Below are 17,224 nucleotides of genomic sequence, written 5' to 3'. Positions count from 1 at the left end.
GGCTCGGGAGTTTGCGCGTTATGACATCCATGATCCAGGTGTTGGCAATGTTGATGGGGATATAGCGTTGGAAAAGAGAGGGTTAAGATGAATGAAACTCGTAATCTGAAGTATCTTCCCTGACATCCAGACGATAAATAGCATTAAAACTGATTGGAGCTTCTCTGGACTCAGAACTGAGAACGATCCCCATATTAGTCTCGGCACAACGGTGAAAAGAGGACCATTTGATAGCTCACCAGTCTGGGTCTTTTCGTCCTCCGCAAAGTTGTACCATTTAGCATAGCCCTGTATCTCTTCGGCGGTATCTGGAGTTGCTCAAATGCCCTCCTGACATGCCGTGGTTGGATCGGGCTTCTACTCGGCAGCTCTGCATTTCCGGTGTTGTTCCTGCCATTCCTGCTCTCCCCTCCTTTTACACCCACCGACGAAAAGGGACCTTCCACAGTCTTCCTCTTTACCACCACCCCCTCATTGCCACCGTTAGCATCAGCCGCCCTAGCTTCCTGCGCCTGAACAGCTATCGCGCCCTCAGTCAGACTCTGCACCCATTCACTCGTTAAGAACCCTAACACCTCCAGCACGTCGTCAGTTGACCTGTAGTCAGCCACCACGCCCAGCCCGCACCATTCCCTGAAGGTCTTCTTCTTGCGATAGGTAAACGATGCGGACCGGCACTCGGACCAGGTGGCATACTCTTCAGCGGTCATGCCCTTTGTTCTCTCGTCGTTCTTCACGAGACGGGCCATGAGCCAGGGGTTGGACGTGCTGCCTGGCAAAGGGCCAAGCTCCGTTGCCGTGCTGCCGCCCCCGTCTTCGGCTTCATCTTCGATGGCAAGAACACTGGGTATGTCCGAGGCATAAGGGAAGAAAGAGAGGGTAGACCACGGCAAGGGTGGAATAGGCGCTTCTAGCACCGGACCGCCGGTCTTTCTTGGGCGGGCAGGGGAATCGTCATCGTCGCCGTCTGCCTCGCCGGGCGTGGCCGCTGCTGCTGCATCGGCTTCTACTACGAGGTCGTCGACATCGTCGAGGTCGATCTCGTCCGCCGCATCATCGTCCTTGACCTTTTTGCGGAGCTGTTTCCACCGCATAAAGTTGCGGAGGCGGGCGAGTCTTCCAGGATCGTGGCGGACTTGGAAGAGGGCATCGTCGATGGTGAATCTTGGCTTCCCGCGTCGAGCGGCCAGTTGACCCGCTGTCACGATCTTGCTTGAATCAGCGATTACTCACTTCGACAGTATGATTTGGGAGCCGTGACAGCTAACCACTTGCACAACCTGGTCTCTCACAATATCCTCCACCAGAGTTGTGGTTTCGACGGAGGGTTCCCCTGTTTCCCCGGCCACATACATCATCTGTTTGTAGGTCAAGCGTGGTTAGTCCCTGCATCCTGCGCGGCAGATGAAGGAGTATAGCTGTTTCACTGCACTTACACGGAGGATCTCGTCGCGATATTTTGATCGATTGTTGCCCATCCTGGCAGCCTAGAAGCACATTGAATAGGTGCTATTATTGATTTAGTCAGCGATCTGCCAGTACTGGAAATCGAAGCTCAAATTGAGAAAGTTGCCCTCGTAGGCACCTGCGCTAGTACAAGTAGTACCAGACCTGCATGAGGACATCTGAACTTGAAACCATCGAAGGGAGAGAGGGTCCGGCGGGCCACAGCAGCCCAGAAGAAAGAACAAAGAAGTTAAGGACTAAGGTGTCATTTTTCAGGGGGATTTGATATCTGCTGTCTTTGTTTGTTCCTTGAACAAACACAGCGGACTGTCCGTAGTATCAGTGAATACCCGTGAGCAAACACGTATAGGTATCTAGAGGATTCAGGAACATTGGAAGTTGACATACCTGATTGAGCCGACTCTCCGTTCCCGGAAACTAAGTCCCTATAAAGGAAGAAACATGGCCTGAATGGATTTACTTACAACCTGACCGACTGGACTTGTGACGCTGCTGAAGCGCGCACCAGTGAGGCGTCCGTCTCAAGGCAGCAGCGACATTTTGCAGCAACGTTAAGGTATTAGGTAAGGCACCCCCCTATTGCATTACACAGGGTAGTTGCTGTCGCAATACTAGTGAGTATTCAACTCATGATCAGCTTGGAATCAGGTCTTCGACCCCACGGTTTGACGCGCCTGGCAATGCATCGTTGGTCGCATCGTGCGATTCGTGCCGCGCTCTGGGTGTACTGGTTGGCGGGAAACTGGAACCCGACAGGGGCAACTGCGAAGGTGCCTGGTAGACTGGTCGTTGAGCGTTGGCACAGGTAAGGCTACAAAATGATTAAAGGAGAATATGGGAGATGCTGTAAACAAGTGGTAGTGGATCGACCCCTACCTATCGTGTCGTGTTGTAAGGGAAGAGCTTCTGCAAATCGCAGTGACAGTATTGATACATGTTGAGTGTCGTCATCATCCGTAGAACTGCTGTTTAGGTATTTTTACCAGGTAGCTTTCGCATATTTCTGAAGATTGTCCAAATTCAGCTGTTCCCTGTCTTCAATTCAGCAACCAGTTTCCTTGCGCCGTAGCAGTGCTTAATGTGCTCTAGGAATGACTCTCTCGACCGAGCGCGCCGTTCCAAGCCTACAAGTACCCTGTTTGGCCCGCAATCCGGAGGCACCACAGCCGCAAGCACATCCCCAGGTAAGCGGCCTCTATCGTGTTCTCGAACGGTGACTTCGCAACCCTTACACCACAGACCATCCTCAACCCTGCCTGACCTTGAAAGCGAAGGGAATGGAATGGAAGCCATGCCGAAGAAGTTATCAGTCGGGATATTGCCCTGACATGGCATTAATAGAAGATCCTGATCTTGGGCCACCGCTGGCTCGCCCTGGAGGTATCGACCGACAATGAGGGCCAATGTGGACTTGCATCTCCTCGCCATAGCCTGTGCTAGCTTTTCTGCCGATCCGTGTACCATCAGTCCGAGGCTTCTCGCGGCTTTGACACTAACCAGTTTGCAGGGATCCGGTGCAGGGTCGCCACATATGCCATAGTTTCCAGGGATAACGGAAAGGGTAGGGAGACGATGAAGATAACGCTCCGAAAGGCCAAAATATCTCTTTGCTTCCTTTGGTGTAACCATCCGTAATGACGGGTTGCAAAGGAGGCATTCCCAGCAGCATCTCTCGCAGGTCGGAAGGAACAGAAACGCGCCATATTCCTTGCATTTTGCGCACCGCTCCGTTTGCAAAGCCGCGTAGAGTTCTGCGACGGAATGAAGACCGTTCAGGCCTGTTCTGCCGAAAGCCGCAAGGACATGCGGAGCAAACGTGACCAGGTCTCGGTATGGACGATGTGATCGAACGACCGTATTGCCTCTGCTAGAAACCATGGCAAAACGCGCAATTGATTGGATATCGAGCAAGTCAAGGAACATCCACATGATTTCCGGCGGGAGCCGATCGAGTATGCCCAGTGATGAGACGCGGTGGGTCCACAGACGGTCCGCCAGCGCCCGAGGTTTCGGGGGGTCGCTTATCGTGATCATGGCTCCGATGAGGTGGCAGGGGCGGTGGGATAGACGAGAAATAAGTATTTCTGGCTTGAGGGATGAAGTCGACATCTTGATGGCAGCTTGGCGCGTCTCGGAGGTGAACTGTCGGGAACCGCGTTACCGCGAATAGACCAAGTGACGTTGTTACGCGCCGTGGAAGCTTTCTCTTAAGGAATAAAGTCTCAATATCGTTGGCGGTGACAGAGCTCATCTTTGGCATGGGTTAAGTAGGTACCTGACGTTCCTTGAACGTATGTTGAGCAGTCCGTTGATGCTTGCCTGGGACCTGTCGAACGGAGCGCGCGTAAATGAGGGCCCACAGATGAAAGGTTGGTGGGGCCATGTGGTATGTATGTACAGTATGTATTGCACCCTCGTACCTTAGTACCCGTTGGCTCAGCCTTGTATTAGGTACATTTAGGGGGCACTGTTATTGTCCGTATCGTGATTCTTTTCAAACTCCTTCGTAAATTTTATCAGCTAAAGGGACCGTGTCTGTATGAGATCGCCAGTGTCATGGACCACACACACTTAAACTTCAACTTGTTGAAGTGACACGTACATTGTATGTACAGTACAGTATGTACATACTTACACTTCAAGTTGCGTGGGCCCAGGCCAGGCCCACCACTGCTTACCTCACTGCAGCCAGCCACACTCCCCTATTTCTTGTTGTACGTTGGCCCTGGATTTGCTCCCTTTCCTTCCTCTTCAGTAGCCCTGACAATTCCGCTACGTTGAACCTCTCTACCTTCCTACGTCGCCTCCGACAACCCTTTCCATGGAGACCTTGGCAGCAGTACAGCAAGCAAATCGAGAGCCTACGAGCTGAACTTACTGAAGGTTGCAGCAGTGTATCGACTATCGAGGATTGCGGCCGTAGTTGGGTGGTCGGGCGTTTCTGCAAGTGAAGTGTATTGATCTATCTAAGTAAGAGAGAGAGAAAGATGGATGAAAAGGAGTGACGATACATATGTAGGAACCCTAGTTAAGGGCATGTGGCCAATGAGTGTGAGGACGTGACTCAGGGATGCGAGCACGCAAGGCTGAACTGGAGCCTTAGATACCTCCTGACTTGCTGCTCCGCGTTACACAAACCCATCAATGATATCAACACCGCACACTCCCATTGTCGTGTTTCCACCTCCTTCTCCAAGTGTTACCAGCTCATCTTCTCCTGCGAACTGGAACTGGAATCCGACCCCGATATTCTGTCATAGCCTTGTCTTCCCTTGGAAGATGTCTCGCACAATAGTTGCGTGATATCCTGTTGTCAATCCGGGGCCGCGCGCACTGCAAGTTCGATTGAGCATTGTACAGTCGATCGCACTGCTAGAACTCTCCCTTCTGTTTGCATCCGCATTGGTAAAGGAAGTACCATTGAGTGCACATGGTCGAGGTCGGCGAGGGCGTTAATGAGATGGTGGACTATTGCCGTGACCGAAAAAGCTGGAGACGGGAGGTAGTACTGCTCAGTGGCGTGGCGGAAAGGAGCCTGGCGTATGACAAGAGTTGAAATGAAGTGTGCCCAGGTGGATCTATGCTCACAAATATCAGCGCGACTGTGACCGACTTCGCGAACGGGCGTGGCTCCTCATACCTGAGCTTCTGAGGAGACGATTGATGAGTTGGTGGAATTAGTACTTGTTAGGTACCTGAAGTTCGGCACCTAAGCTGACGTTGATGACGGACGATCTGGTGAGATGACTGATGTGGACAGCTTCGAGAGGACGTTTCCGAGGCCTTTTATGTCCCGTCTCCCGTTGGCATCAGCTCTAAGACTGAAAGACGTGGGTTGCGCTGCGATGCGACGCCACCCAATCTTGCATCATTCAGGAGAGTAACTACCTAGTAGTAAGGTCAGACAATGTTGGCCACATGCATACCTACCTAGTGAGTTGCAGCTCAAGTTGACGGCCTTTGCTAGCTGCATCGACGGTCATGATTCTGGTGGTGGTGGTTCCCTCCATAAGGGACCAACTGATTGGATTCGTTTGATACATGTAGCGCCCGAGAAGTTAGTACGCGCCAAAGAATGAGGAAAGTGCGGCCAGGGGCGGGCCTCAATGTGTATATCAAGAGCAGCCCTGCGATTGGCCGCCTGTAAGCTCTCAACTCCAAGCGCCATTGTTGGTAGCATGTTGAAGAAAAAACTTGAAATGTTGGCGGCAGGTAGTGCTACCTAAGTCTACCACTCTACCATAGCAAGCCAACCAGCCAAATAGCGCTCATTCGAGAGTCTACTTCCCCTGGCGCTACCTATCGAGAGAAGACTGTCACATTGGGATGTTGCAGGTGATATCCGCGCGCTTCGTCGGCTGCAGAGGAATGCCTGCCGAGTGCGACGACGCCGACGAGCTCGAGACGGGTCAGACCAACTCTGCAAGTTAAGCGCGCCTTAGAACCTGGAAACGCACGTCTGTTCCAGTTCAAGCAGTCAGGCTCGCTCGGCGGTGTGTCTCTTAATTGAGTCTCTAACATAAGACTGACTGGCACCTTTGCATGACTGGCATACTCGCAACAGCGGCAACACAGAGTTTAAGTTGCCGGTCTTGTACCTGACAGTCCTGACTTTAATCAGCCAGCATTGAAACCCTACACCGTAACAATGCCGCCGAAAGCAGACATCGAGATTCTCGCCCAAATCATAGACGATGAAAGAGGACTCTACCGTCTCCGGGTCGGCCAAAGAGTCCACTACCTCACAATCCCCGTGGGCGTATTCGACGACGACACAATGTGCCGGCCCTATCTCCTCATCCCCAGGCTGCCAGACCTTCCGGACTTGCCGTGGACCACCATGACCATCACGCGGGATAAGAATGATGGCTCTCTTACCTCAACCATCTCTACAGACCCGCTACGCGAGATCAAAACAACCTGGCATGAAGTGAGCATCGACGTCTTGAGTTTGAAGAGAATGAGGCGGTTGCGTTCGGGAGTGCACGAGGTCCAATACAACGGCGCACCTGCCATCGCCAAGGTTGCAAACTTTGAGTGGCAGATTGCCCAGATCGAGCGTGAAACGTGGGCTTACTCTTGGTTGGCCGATTATGCTCACGAACAACCTGACGAGCCTCCCATTGCACCCAAGTTCCTCGGCCATTTGACCGAAAACGGCAGAACCATGGGATTCCTGCTGGAAAAGCTTGATGGAGAGGAGGCCGGCATCGCCGACCTGGCTGACTGCGAGGCGCTGCTCGACAGGTTGCACAACGACGTGGGGTTGGTTCATGGCGACGTGAATCGGTATAACTTTGTTATCGACCGGGTCTCGGGAGGCGGTGTCCGTCTGGTTGATTTCGAACATGCTCAGGAGTTTGACGAGGAGTTGGCTAGGACGGAGTTGATGTCCTTACCGGCGGCGTTGACTGAAGAAACTGGGCGGGGAGGGTGTCGAATTTATAATGAGAACTAGGATAGGAAAGTGTACCTTATACTTGGTAGTCGCTTCAGGTTTGGGCTTCTAGATTACTACCTGCCTACCCAAGTTCGTAGTATACGATATACATGTATAACGCCGGCAGGGTCGGGCTGTCCGTATGGACAAGGCCGCTTCAGATGTCAATGACAACGCTGCACTTGACCACCACTTGAAGTTGAGGGTCACAACAACTGATCTTTCAAAATTCTTTGTGCACTCTGACGGGGTGTCCAAATGCGTCACAGTTTGTGAGATTGTGTTTGGTCTGGAAAATCAGTTAAGCTCCTTTGGGCGCTCCTTTGGGCCCTTCTTTGTCCTTTGAGAACCCGGCCTCAGCTCAGTGCAATTTGCACAAATTCACGAGTCAAAGCCATCCTGGATTCTGCTTTCGCAACAGTCACTGAAAACCCTGTTATCTAGCAGATTATCTGAGGTACTTTAACTTGTAAGGGGGGAAACAAGAGGGGCAGAAGCACTGCTGGCAGAACAAAGAAAGCCAAGTTTGCCATTGAAGTCCTTATATTTCCCTATAGGGGTCCAGCATAGAATTAGGGGGCCATCTCATATTCCTCCCACCCCAAACATCAGGTCTCAGATCGGAACTAGGTTGAATTTCAACAACCAGGCACAATGGCTCCAAGTAATTCCGCATATTACAACCTCTCAGTTGTGGCGCACCCTTTGAAGAATCCCGAGATTCCTACACGGAGGCACATCGAAAAGGACGACAAGAATAACAAGAACGACAAGCATAACGAGAACGACAGGGACGACAGGGACGACGAGAACGACGAGAACGACGAGAACGACGAAAACAGCAAAAAGGACAAGGACAAGGGCAAGAAGGCACCTCCGCCGTCAACCCGGTATCTGCAAGCACGGCCCGGGGGATTTATATTCTTGAGAGCGCTGAGGTCGAACGCGGCCGTCTGGGTCGGGCTTTTTGCCGCCGTCGACGTTCCGCAAGAGTTTGTCATCATTAAGAAGCTGAAGGGGATACCAGACGGTCTGCACCAAGGCGCAGCGTCGCGGAAACAGCCCATGCCACCGGAAATTGAAATCTGCTCCATCCCGGACCCTCTGACCCGACGTCAGTTACCACTGAACCATAGCATGCCGTCATTCGTTCAGCTGCACGCTCTCCAGGTGCACGATCAGGGGACCCGGGAGGACAAGTGGAAAGATTTCAAGGCCACCCTCTATTACAAGTACTACAACGGGGGAACGCTCTTGAACCTCATGGATAGGTACAAAGCAGCCAGGAAGCCGGTACCTGAAGGCTTTATCTGGCACGTTATTGCCCAGATAGGCCGCGCTCTGGCATACCTGCACACAGGAGCAGAGGATTCTCCAGTCTTCAACATCATGCACCGACACAGAAACAAACTGATTAACCCAGCATCCAATGAGGAACAGTCCGATGAGGAACAACCCAATGAGGATCGACCACATAAGTTGGCCAAAAAGCCAGTCAATTTGGGCAAAGTCCCTGGTCAAGATCAACAAGGCGCAGGGGATACCGGGGTGGGAGGTCATCAGCCACATGGACGGCCATGCCGACAACATATGGCTGAACTATCCAAGCGACGAGGAAAAGAAGCGCGACTCAAACCTCGAGGGCTTCACCGATGCGCTGCCCCAAGTAGTGCTGGGAGATTTTGGCATAGCAGTCCAAGCCCAGCACGACCGGCTGGACTTACTGAAGCGAAACGCGTTCTCCAACGTCCCCGAGATCGAAACCGTCAGGGACAAGGCCTACTTCGCCACCAACCTGAAGTACCTCATTTGCGCGGCCGACCCGGACGTCCGCTATTCCGACCTAGCCCACAACAACCCCGAGGGCTTCCAAGAGGCCGCGCGGCGTCGCTCCCAGCACATCTTATCCATGGAGCTGAGCCGGTACAGTCCTCAACTGCAAGAGTGCATGGACAAGCTGGAGAGCCTGGTGAAACTGTGCGAGACGCGCTTTACGGCTCTGGAGCACGGCCAACTGCCGCTGGAGGAATTCGCCAGCAACGACTTCATGTACGGCACCATGCTCGCCTGCGCCGATGCAAAAGTCCATGAGTATCGCTACGGCAAGAGTCCGCAGGAGTCGGTCCGCTGGACGCAGCCGTCCATGAGCTCCATGCCCTTCCGTGTGAAACCCAGGCACTTCAGCCGAGGCAAAAGCCGTCACTTTGCAGAGGTTTGGCGCGGGGTCCATGAGGATCTGCAGGAACGCGTCGTAAGAAATGCTTTTAATGACTGGGAACCGGGCAGCGTGGAGATCTATCAAGCCGGCATCGCGAGCGGCACCCCTGAGAAGGAGTTGGACGAAGTCCCTTGGACCACTCCGCCGGAGGGGAGGCCGCCGCAGCCTACCGCTAGGCAAGCCCCAGCTAGGGAACATGGCCCCGATTCACTAAGCAGTTATGTGGATTCGGATGTGGCATCGAACGCAGAAGCTGCACTGGCGCGTCGCGCTGCTGTGATGCATGCATCGGAGCTTGAGCCGCGAGCAAGACTGAGAGAAGGAGTAATGGCGCCGAGAAAAAGGGCTTGGTTCAGACACCTCGAGCGGCTAAGCCGTGAGGAAAGCGTGGGGTCGAGCTCTGCGGAGTCAGATGCTGAACCCGAACCTGAACCTGAACCTGCGCTGGCACGTCGCGCAGTTGTGGTACGGTACATGAATCGGAGCGTCAGCCTCGGAGGGGAGGGGGATTGTCGTTTTTCAGAGAACGGTGGCTCAGGCATGTTCGGGAGCTGTGCCGGAACACGGGTTGCAAAATTTGTGAGTGAAGTGCGTTGTATGCAGGATCAAAAATGTATGCCTTCAAAAAATTGCCTACTACAGGAATCGAACCTGTGATCTTTGCATGTCGTCGAGGTGATACAAGTGCAACGCATTAGCCACTATGCTAAGCAGGCTTCTGAGTTATTTATAGCGCTTACGTTGCGTAGCCTAAGGATGCAACTGTAGCTTTGCTCCTGGGGTCTCTTAATTCAGGGGCATCGCCGTTGCTAGGAGCAACGTCCAGGCCATCAATCTCGAAGTTCCCCTGAATCATGCACCACAACTCCGCCAACCACCGTCAAAACACTGCGCAACCTCTTCAACTGTTCCTCTTCGACAGCAAAGAAATCATCACTCAAAACCGCAACATCCCCCAGTCTCCCCACTTCCAAAACCCCAAGCACCTTCTCATCCGGTCCCCCCAAGAACCACGTATTATCCCTAGTAAACATCTCCAACACCTTCTGCCTCGCAATCCCTTGTCCAGGATTGATAACCACCCCGCGTGCATTCCTCCCCGTCACAGCATAGTACGCATGCGGCCAGGGACTGAGCGGCGCAATATTCGCCCCGTCCGGCCCGAACCCCGCCGGGATGCCACTCTCCACAATGGTCTTGAACGGCGGTCCGGCCGGGTTACTCTCATTCCCCGTACCCGCTCCGGACAGGTACATCCATCCAGATACATTCACCCCGCCGCCCAACGCCTTCAACCTCGCGAGATACTCCTGCGTAATCCTCGGCACATGCGCAACCACCCACCGCAGGCCCTTAATCCCGCCCTCGACCTTCGCGTCAACCCGCTCAAAACCCTCAATCTGGGTTTTGAAATCCTCCGCCGTGAGGGAGTGCACCTCGAGCCTCCACCCCGCAGCCGCGATCCGTGCTGCGGCAGCCTCAAACACTTCTCCGCCGGCGTAAGCGTCAAGGGACACGGCAAACTCCCCGATGCCGCCTGTTCGCACCATGGCGTTGCCAAAGAAGGGGTAGCTGTGCTGCAGGCGGGCGGTGACGCCTGGCAGGGTGGTGTTGCTGTCGTCGTGGAGGTAGTTGATGCGCAGCCGGACGGTGCCGCGGTTGGAGTTGTAGAGGGAGAGGAAGGGCAGGTGCATGGTGAAGAGGTCCTCGCTGCCGGAGCCGTCGGCCGGGGTGTGGGAGGCGGCGAAGGCGCCTTGGTCAAGCTAGGCGGTTTGTTGTCAGGGGGTGCTAGCATGATGAAGATGCAGTGCATGTTTACTTACAAGCGTCGTGACCCCGACAGATGCAGCATACGCCATGGCATCCGCAGCACTCCTTACCCTATCATCAAAGCTAAGCCGTTGCCTTAGCGCGAGTAACGCTTTACCGTTCTCCATCCCCGCCACGATGGACCCGTTGGCCGCCACCGCCACGGCCATGTTTCCCGGCAGCGCCTCAAAGAAGGCCTTGCCGAGGGAGTTTGCGGTTGCCGGACCGGCAAAGCCCGTCGAAATAAACACGGGATGGTCAGGTACTGCACTGTCAAGCTCCGCCAGAGTAGGCAACCGCCCCTCCTCGAACTGAATGGGCGAAAACCCGCCAATGGTCGTGATGAATGCGCCGGGGGGTACTCCACCGCTGGACAACCGCTGTCGGTATGTGTCGAGGACCTCGCCGATGGTGAATGCATCCTCCAGGGGTGTATGGTACCCCGGCCGGTTGCCGAGCAGGACAATGTGGGTGTGGCAGTCGATGAGTCCGGGGACGGTGATACGCTGCTTGAGGTTAATCTTTCTGCCGGGGCCAGCTGGGCCAGATCCTCCGGAGAATGTCTTGTGCTCGGCCTCGGCCATGCTGTCCCCCGCATACACAATCCAGCCGTCCTTGATGCCCAGTATGCTCACCATGCGGTTCTGGGCGTCCATGGTGTGGATGCGGCCGTTGTGCAGGATTAGCGATCCGCGGAGGGTGCCGTCGCCGTATGTCACGGGGAATTGACCTTCGGCTGGTAGAGCGTTGGTGTATATGCCATCCTGGGAAGCTATGGTGGGTATATCGGTTTCATTGTTGCCAGTAGCTCCCCATGCCTGCGAGAAAAGGGTAAAGGAGACGAGAAAGTACGCAAAGAGCCCGCAAAAATCCACGCCCCAGACGGCCCAAGTCATTGGTGACATTGCCGGCTTTTTAAGCAGTCATGAGAGATCTAGGTACTCTTTCCAATGTTTCGGGGTAGCAGTAAGTTTTGAACCTGATGCCAGGACTAAAGGTCTCCTCTCATATATATAGATATGATTAAGGTTGGCATCCTGACAACAGAATTCCCCTCGTTACAAGGTATCAGAGAGCTCTCTCTCAGTCTCAACAGGAAGGTCACATGCAAAATACGAGTACATCCCATTGGGATAGGGATTACGGAAGGCAAACCAAGAGCCGGGAGTGTCACATAAGCTACATGTAAGGTGTGACCTTTGTCCCAAGACTAACACTTCAGCATAGGTCAGCATAAGGCAGGTAGGTATGAACCCCTACTGAGGTTGGGTGATAACCTGGGTCCAGTCAGTTCAGCCACAGGAGAAAACGGCTGGGTCACAATGTCCTCTGCCGCACGGTTCCAATATATTGGTTGCATTCTATGAGGGGTAAGCCCAGTGAATGCAACTTGATCAAGCGAGACGGGAACTTCTACCGGCCGGACTGGTATCATCCGTTTGCTTCTGAGATGCTGATTACCATACCTATCTGTAACTACTCGTAAGTAAGAGCAACCAGAAGGGCGGTTCTTCTCGCAAACAGTAACCTCATTCTCATGTATGACTGGAAGGCTGGACTTGTTCCATATTGAGCTGTGTACCTCGGACTGTTGCCCGCATTCTCCAAGATTCGGACTTCAATGGCGTAGACTACGCCCCTTCTTGTCCGAACTTCGGTCTAGGTATAAGATGCAATTTCCACATTCACAGCCCCCTGAACTGGTTCAATGTAAGACAATACTGACCGTCTCGTGCTCATACATTAAATCAATCCTTAAGTACCTCATGGAGGGAAATAAGTACTACTAGTATCAGCTAACATGAATCGAAACCGCCGGATCTAAACACATGATCAACCTCCAGCCCCTTCAAGGTGATGATGCCTACTATCCAAGCCAATCAACTTAAAAGGCCGTCCCCGCCAACCCGCCCAACATCATCCCCCCCAAAAGCGGCGCCATCAACGGCATCCCCAGCCCACCCCCAAACCCCCTTCCATCCAGCCTCCTATACTCTCCCTGTGGCCGATCCCACCTCCCCCCAGCAAACCTCCCACACCCATACGCCCCATACCCAAGGCCATACATATCCCCCTCAGGCCTGAAATACCTGCCCGGCGGCCCAGGCCTCCTACCATCCGCATCATTATACCTGATCTCAAGCAGATAAGGACTGATTCTAGAAACCCCCGCCACACCAGGGAACGTGTGGCCCGGCGGTTCAAGGTACATGTGCACGCGGTTCTCGTCGCGGCCGAGCAGCTGCGGGCGGCCCGTGCGCATGCCGTCGATCATCGCCCGGCGCACGACGCAGTGCTGGCGGTACAGTTCGCGCTCGGCGTGAGCACGGCGGGTGCGCTCGGCGACGCGTTCTTCGTGGGTGGTTCCTGTCAGGTGGTCTTTGAGTTTGCGGCCTAGCTTGATGGTGCGGTGGGTATGGGCATGGGTGTGAGTGTGGGTGTCCGAATCCGAGCCGTCCTCGTCGGTCTGTTCGGCGACGAGATCGGCCGCGCTGGGACGTCGCTGGAAGAGGCCTGACTGAGATGCACGGATCTGCTCGCGCTCGGTCGGCGGGAGGGAGTTGAGGAAGGTTTCGTCGTCGTAGGGGTGGTGCCAGATGGACCTTGGCGGAGAGGTTTTGGTGTCGACGAAGAACTGGTGCTGGGTTTCTGGGTCGAACTCGCGCACCCAGCCTGGAGGCAGAGGACGTAATTCGTCCTCCATGCTGCGCCGGGCGCGTAAGGGGATGCCGTTCCGGGCTTGCTGGGGGAGGGGGCGGTCGCCGATCGCCTCCTCGTATGAGGGTGGTGGATCTGCTGATGCCATTTATACTGGTACTAGTCGTATGGACTGATGATAGTGCTGGTAATGACAGAGGAAGCGTTTGGTATGAGAGGCTGATTCATTTTCAAATTGCTGAACATGGCAGGCCCATATGAACGATATATGCGGCACGATTGTTGTCCAGTCGCCGTACGTCATAGAGATGTCATGGGTGCCATTGAAAGAACGAAGATCCCCTGCCTGCCCGGGTACTGTACCTTGGGCGTTGCAAGGCCGCACGTAAACCTCAAGTAGCGAATCTCCGTCAAACAGACAGTAATAAACAGGGGAGGAAATGTCTAAATTCATCCAATATTAATCCTTCCCCGAACTGACAGCAACAACCCCGGCTGACTAAGGTACCTACAGAAGTTGGTAGTCTTAGAGACACAACCAGGTTTTCGTACCCCTAGGCCGATGTGCTCGAATGCTGGCGCCGCTAACAGTAACTCGCTATGCCGCTCATGACGGGAGGGAATCGAAAATCGAAATAATAGCATCGTTATGGTCGTAACGTCATATGGTGGCCGGATGCCACCCCCTGCGGCCTGATCATCAGACAGGATAAATCGAGCTTGGATGAAGCCAAACGGGGCGGTGCGACTTTCGCCCCCAGCCGCTCTCTAATCCAACCGTCCGTCAGAGACTATCCAGATCCGAGTCGCTGGTGTAAAACCCCGAGTAGAGTCGTCTCCCCCTTTCTCGGCTCCTCTCCCTCTCCCTCGCCAGCTCATTCGCCAATTCCCTGGCCCTCTCCCTCGCCCTGTCCCGCTCCCGCTCGACCTCCCTCTGCCGTTCGCGCTGCCTCTCCAACTCCCTCAACTCAATCTCGCGCTCAATCTCCAACAGCCTCGCGCGGTCCCGATCCCTGTCGCGCATGCGCTCCCTCATCTCCCGCCTTACGGCCGTGTCACGGTCCCCGCCACTCGACACCGAGATGTACCGCACCCCGTTCCACGCGCTGGCCCCTGGCCTTGCGCTGGCCCGCCCATCGCCTAATGGTGGCGACGACGACACGGCAAAGTACTCGCACTCGGCGCACAGCCCGTCAATGCCTAGCCGCTGCCGGGTAAAGCACCCGTCGCAAATGCCCACCCCTCCGCTGCCGCCGCGGCGCAATCCCTCGTCATCAGACGGATCATCGCTTACCATCCCACTGCCGGCACGCATGACTAGGGTCGGGGCGGGTCGCCGATCGCGGTCACGGTCCGGGGAGGGGCTGCGGATGCGAACAACGCGCTGGATGCGGCCGCCGCCCCCACCGCCGCCACGACCGGGAAGAGGAAGGGTGTCGGGGGGTGGGTTGGGGCCTGGGCCGGTCTGGTAGAAATGCAGATTGCAGTTGTTGAGGACTACCCGGACGGGACGGTCGCCGGCGACGTCGTCGAGGACGTGGCGGATAGTACTAGTAGCTCCGTGACCGCCAGGCGCAATGACGTGATCGCTTACGATGCAGTCCGAGGTGCGGTAGTGATGAGATGAGGAGCGTTGGCGCGGAGGGCGGATGTTGGCGAGTGGGTGTGGCCGCCGCGTTTCACGGATGTGGGCTGTGAACACATCGCCGCTGTAGCGCGCCATTGCGGCGGCGCTGCCCCGGGCGCGATTGAGAGGTTGCCCTTGAAATCGTGATCCGGTATCCTTGTCCGCGGTGTGATTACCCCATCCACGCAAGATTCGCTCTCCCTTATCCTGCACCCGCCGGGGATAGCGAAAGAGGTTGGGAGAACTTGGCAAAAAAGAAAAGAAAATGAAAGAGCGAAAATTAGCCCCTCAACCAACAACGCATCGGTCAACACGTGTAAACACCGGCCCGCATAGCCTTGCAGTTGCGGACCACCAAATGCAGTGTTGTGTGCCATCTAGGTATGTCCGGCCACCGCTGCGGACCGCTGATATCCCCTTTTGCCCGGCTTTGGTTCGCTGCAGTTGGTGCTGCAGAAAGTTCGGGCAAAGGCCACAGCCACGGCAAGATGCGCTACGGGCAAAATTGGGCTCTGTGATAGGGCAGTCCCAGGTTGCAATGCAAGTGCTCAGCATGGGACAGCTGCACTGCTGCAGAGGTTTGCTGAATCACACATAACTGAAATGCGGTGGCCCATCCTGGAAATACTGCCCGGGTGCTCGTCTCGGGTGCTCGTCTCGGGTGCTCGTGGCTCTAATAAAAAGAGTGAACCCTACCCGGTTCTTCGGTAACGGTGGAGAACGGAGCACTCCTAAGGAGGCATTCTTTTCGCGGTTACTAGCAGGAAAGGGCCGACGTGGCAGTAGGATATATGGAACGGCTCCTGGTGGAACTCATAGACATAACCTCGCTCTGGTCGACAGCTGAGAAGATGGTTACCTAGTTAAGAAGTGGAAGACATAATGAACTACCTTAGGTAGCCAGGCCATTCTCGTACTTACCCTGTAGGTAAGGCTGGAAACTCGTCCTGGAAACTCGCTGTCAAACGATAAGAAAGCATTTGAAACACAGCCTGGCCGAGATTCATGCGGGAGTGAGCACACCGACGGTACGGAATCATGGTCCGTTGACTTTGATAGCGATAAATCGGAGAACCAGCTGTCGACATATAAGGTAGGCACATCGGAGAGAAACTTGTGAATGAGGGCGGTTTTGTTCGCAAGGGAATCGCCACTCCCTTATTAATTAGCGAAGTTGTGTTGACCCTGAATGGAAGGAGCAGAGTTTTTAGTGTCGTGTTCGGAGATACGTTACCGTATGAAGTACCTAAGGTAGTGCTGGAAAAGGATAGGCGCTCCGCAAGCCCAAACCCCTCCGATGCCCACGCGCAAAAAACCGCAAGAATGTCGACAAGAGAAGTTCCAGAACCGCAAGGTGCTAGTACATGGGCAGTAACTTCCATGGTACGTGTACCTCATTAGGAGGTAGTGTACTGTATATAGCTCTCAGCCTTCAGGTTAACGCTGCCTCAAAATCACATTTCTGTCTCTTGCGGCTTCGGATGAAGCAGTGAATTTTCTTCAATTTACTGGGCATGTTACAGTAACATGTTGCTCCATTGGCTCGTTGCTGCCAAGCATTGGACCCCATAAAATAAGAACATCAAGGCACCGCTTTTTCTTCCATCCCATTCTGTCTCCACGGTGAATTTTGAACCGACTGCTTGGTCCTTTGGCCTTCCAGGTTGCTACCAAGCAGTAAGGTAGTACTGTCAGTTTCGTTGCGCAACATGCCGTTTGCTTCTGTCTGCATAATCGTAGCACTACATACACTACACGTAGAAGGCTTAAGATCTTAACCACCCTGATGGAAATGGGGAAGTTTGAGAATAAGAAAAGAAATGAAAAAGAAAAGCTGCCTTCGGAATGCGCGGACCGGCAGCCTCGACACCGGAGCGTCCCAACCGGACGGCCAACACTAGTCCCGAAAAAGCGTTTGGCGGCCGTACTATGACATCAGAGGTACTGGGCAGCTGGCCGACCCCGCAATCGACAGACGCCCCTTGGTGGCGGAAAATGGGGAGAA

At 54.5% G+C, this 17,224-nt stretch overlaps 8 protein-coding genes and 1 non-coding gene across 9 annotated transcripts; 2 read left to right on the top strand and 7 right to left on the bottom strand.

The window, feature by feature from the left end:
* Positions 1–62: 62 nt before the first annotated feature.
* N656DRAFT_615886 (TFIID-18kDa-domain-containing protein) lies at positions 63–1,890 on the bottom strand. The gene is made up of 5 exons (XM_064810317.1): positions 1,855–1,890; positions 1,437–1,773; positions 1,269–1,358; positions 240–1,208; positions 63–176 (listed from the first exon to the last, which is right to left on the bottom strand). The coding sequence occupies exons 2-5, from the start codon at positions 1,476–1,478 to the stop codon at positions 171–173; spliced, it is 1,107 nt and encodes a 368-aa protein (XP_064670965.1). The 5' UTR covers positions 1,479–1,773; positions 1,855–1,890; the 3' UTR covers positions 63–170.
* Positions 1,891–2,381: 491 nt separating this feature from the next.
* N656DRAFT_615974 (F-box domain-containing protein) lies at positions 2,382–3,774 on the bottom strand. The gene is made up of 2 exons (XM_064810318.1): positions 3,743–3,774; positions 2,382–3,673 (listed from the first exon to the last, which is right to left on the bottom strand). The coding sequence occupies exon 2, from the start codon at positions 3,574–3,576 to the stop codon at positions 2,488–2,490; it is 1,089 nt and encodes a 362-aa protein (XP_064670964.1). The 5' UTR covers positions 3,577–3,673; positions 3,743–3,774; the 3' UTR covers positions 2,382–2,487.
* Positions 3,775–5,624: 1,850 nt separating this feature from the next.
* N656DRAFT_778158 (alpha-galactosidase A) lies at positions 5,625–7,082 on the top strand. The gene has a single exon (XM_064814960.1). The coding sequence runs from the start codon at positions 6,116–6,118 to the stop codon at positions 6,923–6,925; it is 810 nt and encodes a 269-aa protein (XP_064670963.1). The 5' UTR covers positions 5,625–6,115; the 3' UTR covers positions 6,926–7,082.
* A 374-nt stretch (positions 7,083–7,456) lies between these two features.
* Positions 7,457–9,782, top strand: N656DRAFT_844317 (uncharacterized protein; the record flags this gene model as incomplete). Its single annotated transcript, XM_064819134.1, has 3 exons — positions 7,457–8,346; positions 8,399–9,704; positions 9,768–9,782. The coding sequence occupies exons 1-3, from the start codon at positions 7,562–7,564 to the stop codon at positions 9,780–9,782; spliced, it is 2,106 nt and encodes a 701-aa protein (XP_064670962.1). The 5' UTR covers positions 7,457–7,561.
* On the bottom strand, positions 9,756–9,841 carry N656DRAFT_t58. The gene has a single exon. It is a non-coding gene; the product is annotated as a tRNA-Thr (tRNA).
* Positions 9,842–9,845: 4 nt separating this feature from the next.
* N656DRAFT_844316 (uncharacterized protein) lies at positions 9,846–12,179 on the bottom strand. Its single transcript, XM_064819133.1, has 2 exons — positions 10,949–12,179; positions 9,846–10,888 (listed from the first exon to the last, which is right to left on the bottom strand). The coding sequence occupies exons 1-2, from the start codon at positions 11,837–11,839 to the stop codon at positions 9,956–9,958; spliced, it is 1,824 nt and encodes a 607-aa protein (XP_064670961.1). The 5' UTR covers positions 11,840–12,179; the 3' UTR covers positions 9,846–9,955.
* Positions 12,180–12,819: 640 nt separating this feature from the next.
* N656DRAFT_797266 (uncharacterized protein) lies at positions 12,820–13,740 on the bottom strand (the record flags this gene model as incomplete). Its single annotated transcript, XM_064817611.1, has 1 exon — positions 12,820–13,740. One exon carries the CDS (start codon positions 13,738–13,740, stop codon positions 12,820–12,822), a length of 921 nt encoding a protein of 306 aa, XP_064670960.1.
* A 636-nt stretch (positions 13,741–14,376) lies between these two features.
* On the bottom strand, positions 14,377–15,315 carry N656DRAFT_797265 (uncharacterized protein; the record flags this gene model as incomplete). The annotated part of the gene is made up of 1 exon (XM_064817610.1): positions 14,377–15,315. The coding sequence occupies one exon, from the start codon at positions 15,313–15,315 to the stop codon at positions 14,377–14,379; it is 939 nt and encodes a 312-aa protein (XP_064670959.1).
* A 640-nt stretch (positions 15,316–15,955) lies between these two features.
* N656DRAFT_615626 (uncharacterized protein) lies at positions 15,956–16,683 on the bottom strand. The gene has a single exon (XM_064810316.1). The coding sequence runs from the start codon at positions 16,599–16,601 to the stop codon at positions 16,137–16,139; it is 465 nt and encodes a 154-aa protein (XP_064670958.1). The 5' UTR covers positions 16,602–16,683; the 3' UTR covers positions 15,956–16,136.
* Positions 16,684–17,224: the final 541 nt, after the last annotated feature.

The sequence above is a fragment of the Canariomyces notabilis genome, assembly GCF_033297395.1.
Source record: "Canariomyces notabilis strain CBS 508.74 unplaced genomic scaffold N656scaffold_8, whole genome shotgun sequence".
NCBI lineage: Eukaryota > Fungi > Ascomycota > Sordariomycetes > Sordariales > Chaetomiaceae > Canariomyces > Canariomyces notabilis.
The sequence above is the reverse complement of the archived record's forward strand: the minus strand, read 5'-3'. Positions and strand labels throughout refer to the sequence as shown.

What these genes read in the sequence shown, in the direction of transcription:
- N656DRAFT_615886 (XM_064810317.1), bottom strand. Translation starts at nt 1,478, where the DNA reads ATGGGCAACAATCGATCAAAATATCGCGACGAGATCCTCCGT. An exon ending in ATCGCGACGAGATCCTCCGT is followed by an intron (nt 1,359 to 1,436) that starts GTAAGTGCAGTG and finishes ACCTACAAACAG; the next exon opens with ATGATGTATGTGGCCGGGGA. An exon ending in GAGACCAGGTTGTGCAAGTG is followed by an intron (nt 1,209 to 1,268) that starts GTTAGCTGTCAC and finishes GATTCAAGCAAG; the next exon opens with ATCGTGACAGCGGGTCAACT.
- N656DRAFT_615974 (XM_064810318.1), bottom strand. Translation starts at nt 3,576, where the DNA reads ATGTCGACTTCATCCCTCAAGCCAGAAATACTTATTTCTCGTCTATCC.
- N656DRAFT_778158 (XM_064814960.1), top strand. Translation starts at nt 6,116, where the DNA reads ATGCCGCCGAAAGCAGACATCGAGATTCTCGCCCAAATCATAGACGAT.
- N656DRAFT_844316 (XM_064819133.1), bottom strand. Translation starts at nt 11,839, where the DNA reads ATGTCACCAATGACTTGGGCCGTCTGGGGCGTGGATTTTTGCGGGCTC. An exon ending in CTGTCGGGGTCACGACGCTT is followed by an intron (nt 10,889 to 10,948) that starts GTAAGTAAACAT and finishes CAAACCGCCTAG; the next exon opens with CTTGACCAAGGCGCCTTCGC.
- N656DRAFT_615626 (XM_064810316.1), bottom strand. Translation starts at nt 16,601, where the DNA reads ATGGAAGTTACTGCCCATGTACTAGCACCTTGCGGTTCTGGAACTTCT.